This window comes from Schistocerca piceifrons, chromosome 4, assembly GCF_021461385.2.
Source record: "Schistocerca piceifrons isolate TAMUIC-IGC-003096 chromosome 4, iqSchPice1.1, whole genome shotgun sequence".
Classification (NCBI taxonomy): Eukaryota; Metazoa; Arthropoda; class Insecta; order Orthoptera; family Acrididae; genus Schistocerca; species Schistocerca piceifrons.
In genome coordinates, this window is record NC_060141.1 from 747,963,732 (window position 1) to 747,982,793 (window position 19,062).

Below are 19,062 nucleotides of genomic sequence, written 5' to 3' on the forward strand. Positions count from 1 at the left end.
CGCAGCCCGGGTGGGAGTAAAGGTCATAGGGTGCCGGTTGAAGAATCACACCACACCTCGTCAGAAACGCCAGGAAATTGGCCTTTGTGAAAACAAGTGATATTTGTAGGCCTTGTAGGAGAGCCTTAGAATCTTCGTCAGAAGCTTGGAGGGAGACCAGATCGAAAAGATCAACAATGTGGGAAACAACACTGATCTGCGAGAAGAAATCCACAGCAACATTATCTGCACCCTTGATGTAATGGACGTCCATTGTGAATTGAGAAACCAGGTCAAAGTGGCGGTAACATTGAGGGGGTGGGTCCTCAGGTGGGTTGCAGAACGCTTCTGCCAGTGGTTTGTGACTGGTGAGGACGAAAAACGAACGTCCCTTGATGTTGGGGAGAAAATGTTTGATTGCCTCGTAAACAGCAAGGAGCTCTCTATTGAATGCAGAATATTTTCTCTGAGCTGTAGATAGTTTCTTGGATAAGAAATGAAGGGGAGAAACTGTGTTGCCCTTGCGTTGTTGCAACACTGCCCCCACTGTGATGTTGCTGGCGTCCGTAGTGATGAATAACTCGGCCGAGAGGTCGGGGTGGGCGAATGTCACAGTGTGAGCTAAAGAAGTCTTCAGAACCTTGAAGGCCTCTAGCATCAGAGCAGTCCAAGAGAGTGGTTTGATACTGGAAGTTTGTTTGCCTGATAGCGTGTCCATTAGGGGTGCCTGAACAGTGGCTGCAGAAGACCGATAGCAACGATAGTAATTGATGGTGCCGAGGAAACAGCGTAGCTCTTTGTAAGTAGCTGGGGGCGACAGAGACATGATAGCCTGCACACGAGATTTGGGAGGCTGTATTCTGTCAGTGGAGATGGTGGAACGTAGAAAGGAGACTGACGCCTGGCGAAACTGAAACTTGTCTTTGTTGACCTCGACACCATTGGAGTTCGAGGTCTGGAGGACCATAGACAGATGATTTTCATGTTCCTATGCTGAGCTGCTGATAATGAGAATGTCCTCCAGATAAGCAAACTAAAACTCGAACTGTCACAAGATAGAGTCAATGAATCGTTGTCACATTTGCGCCGCATACTTTAGGCCGAACGACTTGAAGTGGTATTGGAATAAACCAAGCAGCGTGATAATAGCCATCTTAGGAATGTCTTCGAGCGCCGAGGGAATCATGAGGTAGGCGGGTTTATAGTCAGTAACACTGAAAACTGTGGCGCCCAATAACATATGAGTGAAGTCATTGATGTTTGGCACTGGGTAATTGTCCATGACGGTATGAGCGTTTAAGAATCGGTAATCGCCGCACATTCGAAAAGATCAGTCGTATTTGGGGACGAGGTGGATTGGTGAAGACCAGTTGCTGTCTGAAGGTTGCAGAACACCTGCTGCCAAAAGTTCATTAATCTATTGCTGGGCCGCACGCAACTTAATAGGGTTGAGGTGTCGGACCTTATGCCTAATAGGAGGGCTGTCAGTGGTAACTATCTTGTATGTTGTTCCGTCAATGACGGAAGAAATTGAGAACTGCGCATGAGATTGGTTAACGTCTTGGCGCTGAGTCTTAGGACGAGTAGGGTGTGATGAGGCATAACCGTTAGCATGAGTGGGGAAAGGTAGCACGAAAGTCACATGTCTCTTATGGGAGCACGGTGTGTGCTTGTGTGGAGTAGGATTGGTGCGCACGCAGTGCCAAGCGAAGGTGAATGGGTGGCGACTGTCTGCTGTTAACCTTGCACTGGACAACCAGCGCAGGCAAGAGCAGTGCTGGCTTTGCACGTGGGGCCACAATAGCCGCTCGGTCATGTGGCCGGTGAGTGAGAAAGGGAGAATGCTTATCAACATGCACGGTAGCTGCCTGAGAGGTGGGTGTGGTCGCAACGCACACACAACTGTCATTAGCAGCACTGTTTGAAACACACAGCACTGGATGAGGCGAGTGGGATGGGGGGGTTGGAATGTCACACGCAAGTAAAGTTTGTGGACTAACCTGGTGAGACTTCAAGCTAGGCTTGGCCGAGCAATTTTGTTTAGGTGCTGGCACCATGGACTGTAGTTGCAGAAGCAAGGTATGAGCCATGATGACCTCACTGTAAGTGGATGTGATGCGTTGTTTTAGCTTCTCATTGTCCTGGTGGAGTTGCGTTGCTGAGTCGTATTCTGACAGTAGGTCGGTATCGCAGGTCACAATGTCACAATGTTGCCTGTGAGGGTGGAGCACTTGCATATGATATCATATGTTGCGGTGAAACAGAGCGTTGGACATAGGTTCAGGTGCACAGTATGTGAGTGTTCCTAGGATGGTGGATCACTGAACCCTGTACGATGTTCGGAGATAGTTCGTAATGTGACAAAATACCCATACCGAGGATCGGTTCGTCGATGTCGGCAGTATAGAATGTCCATGGAAAACGTAGAGAAGGAGATGGAGCAACCTTTACTGAGCCTGAGGTAGGTAACGTTGATGCGTTGACAGCTCGTAGAAGTGACTTCATCTGTGAAGAAGTGGGTGGAACCATCGAAGTAGGTATGATCGACACGTCAGTTCCAGTGTCGACCGGAAAAGCTAGGCCTGATGCAATGTCAGTCACATAGAGACGACCACTCTGCCGGGCAGTCAAGTGAACAGAGTGTAATGTAAGAGGATGCCTGTTAGGTTCCCCACAGGACTCGGCGTCTCTTAGTTCCTGCGGTCGGTGTTTGGGTGTTGGCATGGCACCCTGCACTTCTTGGCGTCGTCGCCAAACACTTTGTGGTACCAGCAGAAAGGGTGAGCATGGTGAGGAGGAGTTGGAGACTGCAACAATGGTGGCAGCTTGTCCTTGTTGATTTGTTCCAGTAAATAGATCGGTACGTAAGGTGTGTGGGCGATCCTGGAGTGCTCGGACAGCGGAGAGAGTGAGCCGACGCTGCCAGGAGAAGTAGATGAGGTGATGGCGGAGCGAGCCTTGCCTCTGCTGGCTGAAGGTCAGTATGCGGGGGCAGCTGTGCCGACAAATGGTGTGGAATGTACCGGCTGATGTTGCTGCAGCAGCGAATACAACTGGTCAGCGATACATAGGCGGGAGCTGATGGACTTGAACGAGTGTGGTAATAGATGGATCTGTAGATCAGTAGGTAGTTTGGCAAACCACACAGCCCATAGTGTGGCATCAGACATGGTATGCTCGTTCATGAGTAATCGAAGGTGGTACCAGAGTTGTGAGGGGGTGTGTTCCCCCAGGTGCTCCTCATAGAGAATCTCGATTATTAACTCTTATGACGAGCAGGCAAGTCGTTCCATTATAGGCTTCTTTGCAAACTCGTATTTTGGTGCAGGCAGCAGCGAAAGGAGCAGATTACAAATCAAATCCGAGTGGTCATGGAGGTGTGTGGCGAAGCAGAGAAACTTTGAGTTGTCGTCAGACACATGATGTAACTCGAACAGATGCTCAATGAGCGCGAACCACGATGCCGGGTTGTCCTCATAAGCTTTGGCAGGTGGCCAGCAGGGCGTGATCACAGCAGCTTTGGTGTCTCCTGGGGTAGCAGCTGAACTGAGGTTAAGTCAGAGGCCAGCGTGGTAGGCCTGGATTTAAACCAGGTGAGCGAATCTGTAGTAGCGGCAGCTGCATAGTTGACTGTGTGTCATGAAAACACGGCATGGCAGGCATGGACGGTACCGTGGAAACAGGCTGATGGACGACACATGAGGGGGGCCCAGAAACTGGACCCGTGAGTGATGAGTGCTGGATGGAAACGACCCGCTTCCGGAACAGGATGAGATACCGGTGTGGCAGACACAGGCAGTGCTGTGGGAGCAGCAGGTGGTTGAGCGACTGGAAACGGGGACCCCCGCAAGTGAGGGGGGGGGGGGGAGGTTGAGAACGCCTACCACGTGGAAACTATCTGATGCATAACATGCCTGTAGTGCATGTGGTGGACCACAGAGGCAAGGTAATGGGTCCATGTTATGCGAAACACTGAATTGTGCATGTAAATTGGACACAACAGGAACACCACATGCATGGAACGGACACGGCGCAGTTTGTAGTAATGGCGGTGTTGCACACAGCCCAGCAGTAACTGATATAGCATGCCGGTGGATGGCTAAACATGTGTTTTAATGGAGATCACTCTGTTCTTGAAACACTTGATTTGAAGAGACACAATTCGAAATATTGTTCAGTTCACATTTCACTGTCAGATGGGCATAATCCAGTGACATGAAGCCCGAGTCCATTGTTCTCTCTAACAGCATAGTTGTCGACCGTTGAAAACTAATGAGGTTAGCACACGGAGTTGGTTGAGAACGTGAATCACTGTGCGTAAATGATGAAACGCCATTGGTGAAGAAATGACGAAACTTGGAGAGCAGAGTTGTGCTTCCACATCTTCAAACAAGGCATTGTTTGACATGGTCATTGCATAGTGCACATAACCTGTTGCATAAACACCAGCACAGAAGATGCGACACACGAACGAACTGTGGAGTCACCACTATGGAAATGGGATCGGTAATCAGGATATAGAAAACTTAATTCCTATATATGTCATGGCTCATATATATTTACACTTGACACCGTGTCTGTACAGATTGAAGTATAACAAAGATCTGACTAAAGTAAAGTTAAGATGGAGGCTCAACAGAGCACTTAAGAGTTCACAGATATTAAGTTTCGTGATCAATACGAACTACCTTGTTCTTCTTTTGTAGTTTTTATCTCTGCACCTAGGGGGATTATTAAATTCCTTTTTTTTTTCAGGGTAATGGGCTTTTCCATCCACTCTTATATCTGCAGAACATCCAGTGTGTTGCCTTTTCTTCAAGTGAGCATGGTCAGGGATGTTTGATGGTCTGCCACACTTCCTTTGCAGGCTTCCCAATTCTATAACTGTTGCAGCAACTGATGCCTTAAATTCCACAACAGAAATCTCTTTTGTAAAGAATCCATGCATTTACTAGTGCAACATTATAAAAGTGGAAAAATATTCTCAAATAAAACTTCTTGCTTTTCATTGTGTGAGGATAGCGTGCAACCATCCGGTCAATCATGGCTACTCCGCCCACGAATTTGTTGTAGCATGCTACAGCATATGGTCTCTCTATATCTATGTAAGACAGTTCTTCACGTCCCATCTTTTGACAGTATCGGTTGGTGTCCCTCCAGCAAAGGTAGATAACCATGCGGACGATGTTTCTATACACCCATTGCACAACTGTAATATTGTCATTTGAAGTAACAATAGACATTGAACCTTGATGTGATTTCATTAGAGCTTTGCTGTTGGTCAATATACTCTGTGCATCCTTCAGTCTGTTCGACCTTATAGTTCCCAATACATGAATTTTCTTTTGCTTCAGATACAAAAGCAATGGGATTGTTGTGAATAAATTGTCAATAATAATCTTGTGATTCTTTCCTTCCAGCCTCTGGCACAATCTTACAACAGCGTCCCCAATAGGACTAAAGTTAGGGCTCAGTGTGTTATTCTGTTCCTGCCTTTTCCCTTGGTACATCTTACAAAATGTCACATATCCATCTGAGCCAGAGCGTACCCTTGCTTTGAATCCACACTTTTTCAGTTTAGACTTTATATACTGTTTTACCCTGCTTCTACCCTTGAAAGGGATAATCATTTCATCTATTGAGTGATATTCAGTAGGAGTTACTGTCCCTGAAAATGTCTCTTTCAGTACGTCCAAAATGGGTTTCACCTTCACAAACATTTCAATGTTGTTTTCAGGGATTTCATCACTGTCTACAAAATGTAAATACATTTTTATTTTCTCAAATCTCTTTAGTGACATAATGTCAGCAGTAAGATCCATTCTCAAAGCTGGGTTACTTGACCAGTACATATGATAGTTTGGGTATTTTATATATGTCATAATCAAATTAATCACTAAGGAGCAATGAATTTCACTTACTGAGAAAGAGAAATTGCATTCACCATTTGAAAAAGCATACCGTGTTGTCTCTCTAACTATCACGTCCAGTGCTTCAGGAGTGAACATGTTGCAGTAGCAAAAATATGGTGTCTTTGTACTGAAGGATCACCATTACTTTTGTAAACACCACAGAATGCGGGAATGTTACCAATGAAGTCATTGTCCTTGTTTGGATACCATATAATACAGGAAGATGTTGGAGAATTCGAAACTGTGGAACTTGTAGTTGCACTATTGGTCTGCACTGTTATTGAATGAATTGCACTATCAACAGCTAAATCACCACTAGCAACAATGTCATCATCAACAACACTATCATCATCAGAATCATCATCAGGAATATCACTGTCTTCATCAATTGTAATTATGTCCAAATCAGAACAATTGGCATCATCAACAGAATCTAAAATGAGTAAAATTTCCTCTGGGCTCAATGCTTTCCTTTGATTCATTTTTAATAATGTTGTAAGAGAAACTGTAACATAAATGAAAGTAACAAAATGACAAAAACGGTATTTTATAATTGAGACACTGGTGGTTATGTTGTATTTCAGGTTATGTCACCTATTGCACTGTGTCCACAAATGTGTATGTTTGTAAACAGTCAATTTATACAAAATAGTTCCCAGATATCACTGTTTCAACAGTAACATTATGATAATAAATGTTCAAAGCACACAATAAAAAATTGTAGACGAAAAATTCTCTTGCAGAAAAGTGTAAATTATGATGCACGTACTGAACAACAGGCTGCCACTGACTATCTACAGGTATAAAAACATCTCTCTCCATAACAGTCGAAGGTAATGAACTACGGACAAGGTAGCCAACTTACAGGAACACAATGGCCACAAATGTAACCACTGCCCATTACAGGACCTCATTTTCTTCAATATATTCAGCACTAGGTTAATGGTCACAATTGTGCCAATATCCCTGAAGAGATTAAAAATGAATTTCACTGATACTCAGTCTTGTTTACTTTAAAAATTTACATATATCTATCTACTTACCTAGAACTGATTACTGGACTATGAAGCATGACATAATATAATATTATTGTTTTGTATTTTAAATTATTAACTCCATTATTATTGCAAATCTGTAATTTACAACTGCAATGTGTTCAGTTTTTCATATTGCTTTTACGGACCATGATGTGCGGTCACCTTTCACTTTAAATTTGTTCCTAAGACATTGTTTCAATAGTTTTAATATTTTTTTAACCTTCCCATTGCTGTCAGGCAATGTAGCTTGTGTGTGAATCTGAAAATTTCACTTTCACCAAATATTGTCATAGAAATTTTATGTTGAGTCTAATTGAGTCACCATATATCAAAACGAAAATTCACCCAATAAAACCAAAAGAATAATTCACCATATCTCATGTAAGGGCCTAAAATCATGTTCTTAACATATGTACAATGTATGCAACATGTCACTATCACAGGGGATGTTGCCTGGCACACTGAAATATGCTATTGTTAGATTGTTTACTGAGAAAAATAGTAAGACAGATACTTCCGACCAGTATCACTGCTTACCTTCTTGTTAAAGATACTGGGAAAAATTATGTATGTATGAATGATAATACACCACATTCAAAATAAGATACTTAATCTCAATTTGAATTTCAAAAGGGCCTTTCCACTGGACATGCTATTTTTTTAATTCATAAATAAAATTATACAAAATTCAAATGACAAAATATTGCCAGCTGAATTTTCTCTGACTTGTCTAAAGCGTTTGACTGTTCAGTTAGCAGTACCTTACTACAGAATCTCCAATAGAGATCTTGGGTAGCCAACTTGGGTAACTGCTTTTCATCCTGTCTAACTAAAAGGGTGCGGAAGGTTGCATTAAGAAACTAAAGGAGAGTATGCAATGAAACAGCATCTTCAGAATGTATGATGTAATGAAAATAAATATGTAATTCAGCTGGAGAAATAAACTATAAATTACAAATTTTAACAAAGTTGTGGAAGCTTTCATGACTATTATATCATTGTACATTGTACTTTTGAGAAGCACAAATGGTTCCCTTTGCTAATGATCCAAGTATTTGAATCAAGCCTAAGGGAGCAACTTCAACACTTGAAAATGCAAATAATATTTTCTTTAAAATAAATAACTGGTTCTCTGCAAATAGGCTGTCACTGAATTTAGATAAAACTCAATATGTGCAATTCACCACTGCACAAAGTTTGATCACACCTTTCGAAATAATGCATGAGAGTAAATCAATAAGTGAAACAGAATATTGTAGAGTCTTAAGTGTTTACATTAATAAAATCCAGTACTGGAAGTCACATATTACAATATTCTTAAAGATTTAAACTCTGTAACTTTTGTGTTACAGATAACATCAGATTTTAGAGATGAAAATGTCTAAAAGTAAGCTCATTTTTGCTACGTATTTCACTAATGTCTTATGGTGTCTTATGGCATCATACTCCAAGGCAATTTGTCACTGAAGAAAGGCATGTTTCTTACAGAGAAGTGTGTAATAAGGATAATATGTGATTTGACTCCAGAACTTCTTGTAGACAGCTCTTTAAAGAGTGGGACTTACTGGCAACATTCTCACAGTAAATTAATCCCTTATGGGAAAAATGACAACAATCAATCATAGTTGGGAAATAACAGTAACATTCAAAAATATACTGCCTGATAAAAATGTGAAGCACCCAGAAAGGAAGGACAGAATGAAATGAAACCTCACAGGTTGAGATGATGTGCAAAGTTATTTCAGTGATTATAAAATATGTCAAATTTAGAAAGAAACTAACTTATGAGTGTTGTATTCTCTTCCAGAGTGAACATTCCCACAACTGTTATAAATGGTCCTTCATATCCTGGTTACTGGCACTTGGATGGAGTTGACATCCAAGATGGTCCCACACATGTTCTATTGGGCTCTGGTCTGGGGAACTCACTGGCCATGGGAGTACCCAGACATCTTTTAGGTAGTTGAAAGAGACCAGTGCTGCAGGTGAATGAACAGTGTTCTGTTGAAAAATGGTCACTGGCTGCTGCTGTTCTCCTACTAATGGTGTGCAATGATACAGAATGTTGTTTGGAGTCCATTGCACATGCAGATGAGAAGGGGTTTTGATGTGCTTGGTGTACAATATGACAACCTTCCCTTGTGGCGGTCAGACAGGTTTGACAGGAACATTGACGACAAATATGCTTGCTTGCATGTTCCTGTGCAGTCCAACATCAGACTACTGTCACATCCAAATGCCCCAAATACTGGATATTGCATGATTCAGTTCATGATTACAGAATAATCAGCCAGTTTTCCATAAGGACAGTATGGTATGAACTGTGTGTCACAAATTTTGTGCATATGGGGTCCTGAAGATTCTGGCTGATGTCTACAAAGTGAAGATTTTGGGAGCTGCATTAACATTTCTGATGTGGTACAGAGCAGATGAAGATGAATTCTTCTATCACATCATGACAGTGGATGAAAAATGGGTTACATACTGGTATGTCAGAAACCAGTCAGTGAAGTGTGGTCACACAAGCTTGCCACACAGGCCTCTACTGAAGTGTAGCCAAACATTTTCTGCACAAAAGTCGGTGATGACAATTTTTTGGGAGCTTTTATGGGAAGAGCCACTACAGAAAACTCTAACATTTATTGCAAAATGCTGAACAATCTCAGAAGAGCAGTCCAGAATGAAAGATGTTAGATGCTGAATTCTGGCATTATTTTTGTGCAGAATACTGCTTGATGCACACACATAAACATTGCTTAACACTTTCAACTTGGAATAGTTTGATCATGCTGCATGTAACCCTTATTTGTTACTGAGTGATTCTAACCTGTTTCCAAAGATATAAAAATGGCTAGGGTCACAGTTTTTTGAAAGTGATGAGGAGATAAAGGAGAGTGTCAGAACATGGGCTAGCTCACAGGTGGCAAAATTCTATAATGAAAACATGGAAAACTCATGCCTTAATGTAGGAGGCATCTATGTAGAATAAAAAATTATATCTTGCTTTCTGAATAGCCCTTGTAGCATTATTATTTTTCATTTTAACTTATATTAATCCATTTATTATTGCAGATCTGTAATTTCCAATTGCAGTCTGTTTAATTTTATAGTACCTTTATGGACCAATTTGCATGATTGCCATTCCTCCTAAATCTGTTTCTAAGACATTGTTTCAGTAGTTTTAATAATATTTTAATTTTCTCACTGTTGTCAGGCAATAGTTTAGCTTGTGTGTGCGTCTCAAACAGCTTTAATTTTTCAAAATTTCAATTGCCATTTCGATCAAATAATACCATAAGCATTTATGTATGTTGAGTCTCATTACTTCATCATATATTGAAAGGAAAATTCACTGGAGAAAATTAAAAATTCACTATACACTTAATTTATATTGCTTTTACTGTTATGCTATTACCTGATAGTTGAGGAACTTGGCTCCATTCAGGTAAAGGAATACGGCAGTAATTGACCTGTCCATCTGGGCAACATATACGAGGCCAGCAGTCTTCATCAGTGGTACAATTTTTAATTGGAAAAGGCTCAATCATTTGTTCTTTGGGGCACTTTCGTGGCACACCATTACGAAAAGCTGAAAAACAATACATTCAGATCTTGAATCCTGTTTCTTGTTTGGTACATGAGCATCATACAGTTTGTGGGGGTTAAGGATTAATATTAAATGCAATTGAAAATTATTAAATGAGTCTTTGTTAAAACTGTGACTCTTTTCTACTTTGTGTCTCTTATTTATGCACACCTAAACACAAGGTAATGTGACTGGTACTATAGGTAATCTTACTGGCATTAGAAACACAAAGAAACATTTGCAATCAAATGATATGACCAGCTGCCTTCTTACTTCTAGGTTTGATTACTGTGACCAATTTCTGTGACCAAGGCCATTTTCCAGTCATCATTGTGGGAGTACATGTTTGTATCTCCATATACTTCTACAACAATAAATAAAATAGATGTATAACCACCGGAAAATGCCCTTGGTGGTCAAGATTGATTTTGGTAATCTAAAACAAAAATAAAAGTGCAAGTGGTGCTGTCATTTGGTTCCAAGTAACACTACAGTCATGGAAATTGCATCACCATGTTCCATATGCTGGACACAAAACAAAGAAACGTACTTTAACACACAACTCTTTGGAACCATAGAGCAGAACAGTTTTTGGTGACTGTGATATTAATATTTGAATGATGAAAATCTAAAACAACTGAAGTAAATAATACAAAATGTAAGACAATGAGCATCTTACATAAAATGTTCAAAAGTTTTTTTCCTAAAATGTTTGTGAGTAAGAGGTTTAAAGCCACTTACGTTTATGAATAGGCTCTGGCTTTGGTCTAGGAATTCCCTTCAGACATCGTCTTTTACCTTGTACCTCACAGCATTGTAGTTTGAATGCTTTACAGTCACCATCATTTTTGCATGGAAGACTGAATAGAGGTATATTGGTGGTTGCAGAGGGACATATTAGACTGGTAGTGTTGTTGGTCTGTTCTGAAACATAAAAGGAGAATATTTTCATTGGTAAGCACAAGACAGCCCCTGACAAGGTGATCATTTTATTAACATTCGTAAAATGATTTTATAACTAAACTAAGTTCTCTAGTTGTTAAGTAACATTAAAATATACAGAAATGTTGTTGTGTAGCTATATAAAAAGAGGCCTTATTGAAAGGTGAGAGACACTGATTTTATGACAGTGCAATGGGTGGCACTTTCATCTTGGTGATGACAAAGAAGAAGGAAGCTATATTTTATTTATCTGTATAAATTTAATATTTTTACATTAAAGGTGCCACCTTAATACTCAGAATTAGTTTATTCAATACTTTACTGAGTACTAGAAATTGATAGAATAAACACTGAAAGGAAGACCACAGTAAGAAATATGTACACCAATCAAATACTTAGGAGAATGTAGATATCATACATGCATCAGAGATCCAACAAGATCCCCAGCACTAATCTCAAATGAAAAGAAATGTAATTAGTAGAAAACTGGAAAAAAATTGAGAGCATCTAGTGAGAATGTGAGAAAGGGGCTAAATTTATTAGTCCCCTTCATCTTGCTGGAACAGAGTGAATAAGTACAAGCTTAGTAATCATTTTTATTGAAAAGAAAAAGCACAATAAATTTCCTTGAAAGTAAATGTGTATGAACATGCATCTATTACCCTGATTAAACATATAGAAAGACCTTATCATCTTACAGTTCACATTCACAGTGTCTATAATTTCATGGCAGATGCATCACTGTTATGTTACATATTTTTGATGATAAATAAAAGTGGTTTACACTACATCGTACTATCTGTTCTGTAGCAAACTATATACCACAGAAGATTTTATCATTTAACCTGTGTGACAGCTCATATATGTACGCCACATTTCATTAATAATTTTTTATTGACATTATCTTCCTTATACATGATCCAGTCACACTGATGTGATCATTGCCTATTTTCAGCATCAACATGCAATAACCACTCACAGATGGCAGGTGGCAGCACTATCTGTGTGGGGCATATAAAGCCTGTCGGGGGATGAGGAACACAGTGCAGTCATTGTCTTATTGCGGAAATGGAGCAATTTATCTGACATCCAAAGGAGCGTAATCATTGGCTTTTGGGCCAAGGATGGAAGTATTTCCAAAATGGCTTAGTTTTTAAACCTTTTCTTGTGCTGCCATACACAAAGTATACTGTGCATCGCAAAATTGCACTATCTGAAACTGGTGCAAGGCAATTGCAGTACACCGTGGGCCACAGATGACAAGGGTAAATGACAGCTGTGGAGATGTCTAAGGTGAACAGATGTGCAACTGTAGAGTAACTGACCACCCACATGAAACAAGGGCTACCAACAGCATCTCCTCAACAACAGTTCAGCGAACTTTGCTTTGTATGGGCATCCACAGCAGATGCTTGGTTCTTGCACCCATGCTGACTGCTATACATTGGTAATGATGGCTGAAATTTGCACACCAATATAATAACTGAATGTCCATTGAATGGCAACAGGTGGCATTTTCAGATGAGTCATGTTTTATGCTCCATAGGACTGAAAGCAAACACACTGCAACAATTACTGAAAGGGTTCAGGCTGGAGGAGAGAGCATTATGGTCTGGGGAATATTTTTGTGGCATTCCATGGTTAATCTTGTCATTCTGGAAGACACAGTGGATCAACACAAGTATGCATCTATCCTTGGGAACAGTGTACATACCTACATTCAGTTTATTTTTCTTATGATGGCACTTACCAACAAGACACTGCAATCTGTTACATAGCTCACAGTGTATGTGCATGGTCTGAAGAGCACCAGGATGAGTTTACCATAGTCCCATGGCCACCAAACCCCCCAAATTTAAACCAAATCAAGAATCTGTGGGGCCACCTCAATTGGGTTATATGTGCCACAGATTCTCAACTGAGTAACATAGTGCATCTGGCCATGGAACTGGAGTGAGAATAACTCAACATCCCTGTTGGTACCTTCTGGAAACTCACTGACTCTCTTCCTGCACATCTTGTTGCAGTCTGTACTGCAGAAGGTAGTTCTTCGGGCTTTTGACAGGTGAGTACATTAATTTGATTGGGTAAAATGTGACCAGATAGTGTATGTACTTTAATAAAATCCATGAAGCACTTCACACATGTCACTGCAGAATTAGAAATTGTCTAATATATAGCAGCTATTAAAAGGTAAAACAATCACTAATGTAAATTTCTCCAATTGCTAATAACCAGAGTGTAAATGCTAGTCTTTCTTCACATTATGTTAGTCATTGGGAATTGGTGTTCTACTTTTAAATTACATTAGCTGTCATGAGCAGCCAGCAAAAATTGCCAATCAACATCTATACAAAGTTTTGGCCTAATGGTAAGGAAAATATGTTAAGTGTACCTCAATACAATTCACATATACATAGAAACTGATATGCATAGAAACTGATATACATAGAAACTGAGACACCTAAGTCCTTTCTTCCCTACACCAAATTGTACGTTTCTGTTCTTCATATCAACTGGAGGAAAAAGTTAGTGTAGTGACAGTGGCAGTAAACAATGTACCAAAAATCCTGACTGTATGGGTATGAGTGTGGAGGGGTTTTGAGGGGGTGTGGGAGGTGAGGAAGTGGGAGGGGGGAGATGGGCATTTAAAAGTCTTTTTCTACATGTTTTTCTTGATTATCTAAAAGATTGCAGCTTCTAGCAAAAATCTTACCCAATACAAAATAAAACTACATTAAATTTCCTGCAAAAAGGTCCTAATCATAGTTTCTCTAGAATTAATAATTTCCACACTGCAGGGGATGGAAAAATTGCAGATTGTTAAAAATTGTGTCTTAATGGTATAAAATTAACATATATTATTAAATTAAGTGGGTTAAGAACAAATTTTAAATGTTTGTACCACAACTAGGTGCACTAGAACTGTAATAAGGGATAAACTGTGTTCTGAGGGTGTCAGAGGGTGGAAAGTTTGGGGTGGAGGTTAGTAACCAATTATGACCAGTGCTAATACACTCAAACTGATAATTAAGATAATTACTTTATATATGTAAACTAGGAGAAAAAGGGCTATTCTGAAAACAAAGCCACTGTTGCTTCTTCTATACCATGCAGTTTCCATTATTATCTGATATCCTGCTTCAAACAAACCATTTTAACTTTACACAGACCACTACCAACAATCTACATACTGGTAAAATCTAGCTCTATCCGACACAAACATTAGAGTCAGGCAGAACTTACATTCCTAACTCCCAAGTATTCAGACACATTCTAGATGAAGTGGCTAATGATGTACTCCTTCATGTTGTGTTGAAATCTTTGGGAATTTTCAGTTTCCTCCCTGATGGCCACTGGCAATCTGTTAAAACTCTATTGTGAACTCTAGAGAGGGGTGCATAGTTTACATGGAAAGTATTTCTTTGTGTACGGCAGTTGTGAATTACTGGGTTCATCCTAAATTTACTCTAGTTCATACAATGTAAGCTTTCGTGGCTGGTACTGACATCACTAAAAACTTCTGGAGTAATAGTTATCAACCACAAACACCGATAGGGAGTATACACATTGGCATGTAATTCTAAGAACATGTAAGTCCCTGAAAAGACTTCAGCAAGATGTCTAATTATTAACTTTACACAATGTCATTATCACATGCTTCTGCAAATGAACACTTTTTTTCTCCTTAGGTGTAATGACCCATGAGCTTATGCCATAGGGAACAACTATGTTAAAGTATGCAAAGTATGCTGACAACAATATCTGCAGGTGAACAAAGCAATAGAGACTTGTGAGTGCAAAGTAGGCAGAACTGAGCTTTTTCATTAACTTTTCCATGTATATGAGGACACTACTATAAAAAGAGGCACAAGACAGTAGTAAATGCAAAAAGACACACCTTGAGAGTGTGTTTCCTTCCACAACTGGCGTCAATCTTAAATGTTTTTGCATGTGTGCCTATCCATTCAACAAACCCACTACACTTTGAGTGGTGTCTTTACTCATCCAGTTATTTGGTCTCCATCTATACCTACATCTACATCCATACTCCACTACTAACCATTTGCTTTCCTGTCCCACTTGCAAATAGAACAAGAGAAAAATTACTGTCTATACACCTTCATATGAGCCCTAATTTCTTATATCTTATCTTCATGTTCCTTACATGCAATTTATGAGGCAACAGAATCATTCTGCAGTCAGCTTCAAATGCCAGTATTCTAAATTTTCTCAATAATGGTTCTCAAAATGAACGTCACTTTCCATCCAGGGAGTCCCATTTGAGCTCCTGAAGCATCTCCATAACACTTGCGAGATGTCTGAACCTACTAGTAACAAATGTAACAGTCCCAGGGCACCAGTGGCAGATACAGAAAAACCACAAGGAGGGGGCGCTAAAGATATCTTCAGCTACCTTTACTTTTACCGTAATAAAAAATAATCAAGTCACATGCAAAGTTTAAGAAAGTTTTATTTAAACTGATTATACACATACACAACACAATGCCATCTTATGATATAAAAAAGTTACAATTGTGATTCTCTTCCTTAAATGATGAATTCTATGTGCCTCTTCCTCCTGGCAAATTGGTTAATTACATTGTCACTAGGACAATCAATGTCAGAGTTAGTGTTCAACAGACCTAAGCCATGAAGTCGATTCTCCTTCATTGTTGACCTCAGCCATATCTTTGTATGCTGCAATGTTGAAAAACTTCTTTTTGCTGTAGTAGTAGATGCAGGCAGACACGAAAATATTTTGTACGTCATGTGCAAAGTAGGATAGTCAGATCTAGGATAAACAGACAATGCTTGCATAACAGAATCACAATCATTAAGGGTGTTTATGTTCGTTTGCTTGTATTGAAGTATCTCTCCCATTAGTCTCTTTTTAATCACAAAACAGTAGAACATTCGCAACTTTTCTCGAACAAATGCCAGACAGAATAATGTATTAAGATCACTATAATGGCCGCGACTTCTTGTAGGTATGTGTTAGCTATCTATGTGCAAGACAGAAATGTTTAAAATACTATGATGGCGACATGTGCTACATAGAAAATTACAGCTGCTCAATAACTTGATCCAGTCGAGTTGACTGACGAAAGAAATGAACGAATACCGTGCGGACTGACTGGTGGGGGCAGCGCGGGTGGCAATGCTGGCGACCCCGCAAGGGGGGAAGGGGGGTGCGAGCCTTGTGTGCCTTCCATATTTATCCACCACTGTGGAGCACACACATTTATCCATTGCTATATAGTCTGCAGCTCATGGTCTATGGGCTAGCATTGCTGCCTCTGGATCACACGTCCCAGATTCAGTTCCTGGCTGGGTTGGGGATTTTCTCTGCCAGGGGACTGGGTATTTGCGTTGTCCTCATCATTTCATCATCATCATCATCAGCATCATCATCATTTGTGATTGGATTGTGAAACGAAAATGGACTGTGTAAAAATTGGGACGTTGTACGGGCACTGATGACTGTGCAGTTGAGTGCCCCACAAACGAAACATCATCATCATCATCATCATCATCACTGTATAACATTTGATGTACCAGTATGTTACAGGTCTGATCATGCATAACTAAACATACAACTGTTTCTCTTTTTAAACAAAGTTATTGTCATTTACGACATACAAAATAATTAATTCCTTAGTTAACAGACCATTTGCACAGTTTCTTTGGTATATAGGCTATTTATCTATGATTTGATTTTTTTATGTATGCATGCTGCCTGTTTAGGGATTATTAAGACAGTCCTTTACTTCCCTCATTGCCTCATCTGTTAAAAAATTAAGTGATAGTGGTAACTACTCTGCCCGACATCACGTTAATTTCTGAATTTGGCCTCTAGTATTTATTTCATCGCTACTGACTAGTTCTGTCTACATTGCACAAAGAAAGTGGGCTACCCTTCTACACTACTCAAGAATTAAAATTCTAGCTGACTTTGTGACAAGCCTTCTCCAAATCTACAAATTCAGAATACATTTCCTTGTTTTCCACAAATCTGCTCTCTGTCGTTAATGGTGTGCTAAACTGTTTTTTGAGTGCCATCATACGTCCTAAAATGAAACTGCTTCTCTCGTAATTTACCTTCAATTTTCCACATTTAGTGATTCTTAGGGTATCCATGTCCAGAGGCCAAGGGGGCCCATGTCACACAAACACAACACTTTATTGTTTCTAGTACTTTGGTACAGAAAAATCACTTGCCACTGAGTGGCTGCCCAACTAGTCCTCGTCACATGAGCTTAATTGAACATCAGACTGAGAGCGAGGCTGGCCGGGCCTGACTCTATAAGCCGCCAGCCAGCCAGTAGAGTGCACTACAGAGAGGCCACGTGTGCATCAAAGAGTGGGGGGGCTTCTGCTGGTGCTGGAGTCATGCAGCTTCTGTGGTGTGCCTACAGCTGCATGCCCAGATTGTGGCTGTGGGATCTTACGCAGGCCACCATCAGAAAAAACAGTGGCGCCTCCTTGGTAAGAAAGTCCTGCAGATATTTTTTCCTTTGGGTCTTAAAGGTGTGAACTATGTGCTCAGCCTCCCCATTAAATTCGGTGAAAGGGAGGGGAGCGAATATGGTGAATGCCCAAATGCACACAGAAATCACAGAATGTCTGGGACAGGAACTGAGACTTGTTTTTAGAAATGAGAGTAACTGGAAGACTGTCCACAGAAATTTTTTTTTTAAAGAGCCTGAATAGTAATCTTCATAATGGCCAAGGAGCACTGGACCACACATGGATAATGAGAAAACACACCAGTGACAGCTAAAACACATTCAGAAATGGACCTGCAAATTCCACATGGATGTGTTCCCAGGGATGGGTTGCTGAAGCCTGTGGGGAAAGCAAAGCCTTATGAGCTGCTTGCTGACTAGCACACTGGGGACACGCAGCCACCAAATGCTTCTGCTGCTGGTCAATGGCGGGTCAGTATACATATCTGCAAGCCAAGGTTTTGGTTGGGAAAGCCCCAGTGATCCTAATACAACAGCTATAAAACCTCCTGCTGCAAATCCTGAATGACCACTCTGGGAGCTGCGTCATCTGTGGAGAGGAGGAGGATCCTGTCTAAGAATGAGACACGATTGTGCATGACAAAACAGTCACAAAACGAATAAGAAGCATCCCTGGAGGACGAGATGGCCAACGCTACTGGACGAGGTGGATGACTTGCTTGAGGTCGGGGTCAGAAGCTGCGGCCCTGGTGACTTGGGTACTAGTGATCAGAAAGTCGTCTACCATCTGGTGAGAGGCTGCATTCAGTTGGGAACACACAAACACACAAGCTCCTCTCTATCAAACTCACAGTCTGAACCCACAGGCAGCCTGGATAAGCTGTCCGCATTGGCATGGTGCCAAGTGGGCGAAAATAGTGATATTTGGAGAGGAATAATGCCTAGCACTGCAGCCTATGGGCTACCTTATCGGAGACATGGGTGGACATAATAACGAAAGTAACAGCTTTTGGTCCTTAATGAGCTGGAATCTGGCGCCATATGAGAATATGTGAAATTTGGTGCCTATACACAATGGCCAGAACTTTCTTCTTGACCTAACAGATCTGTGCCGGATTGGGAGTTTTGGGTGCAGA

The 19,062-nt window shown here is 40.6% G+C and overlaps 1 protein-coding gene across 1 annotated transcript in view; it reads right to left on the bottom strand.

The window, feature by feature from the left end:
* Positions 1–19,062, bottom strand: part of LOC124796146 — a 117,804-nt gene that overhangs the window by 30,909 nt on the left and 67,833 nt on the right. Inside the window, exons 2-3 of the mRNA XM_047260238.1 lie at positions 11,256–11,438; positions 10,344–10,517 (exon numbers count right to left, since the gene is read on the bottom strand). Coding sequence (XP_047116194.1) covers positions 10,344–10,517; positions 11,256–11,438 — 357 coding nt within the window. The remainder of the gene's footprint in view (positions 1–10,343; positions 10,518–11,255; positions 11,439–19,062) is intronic.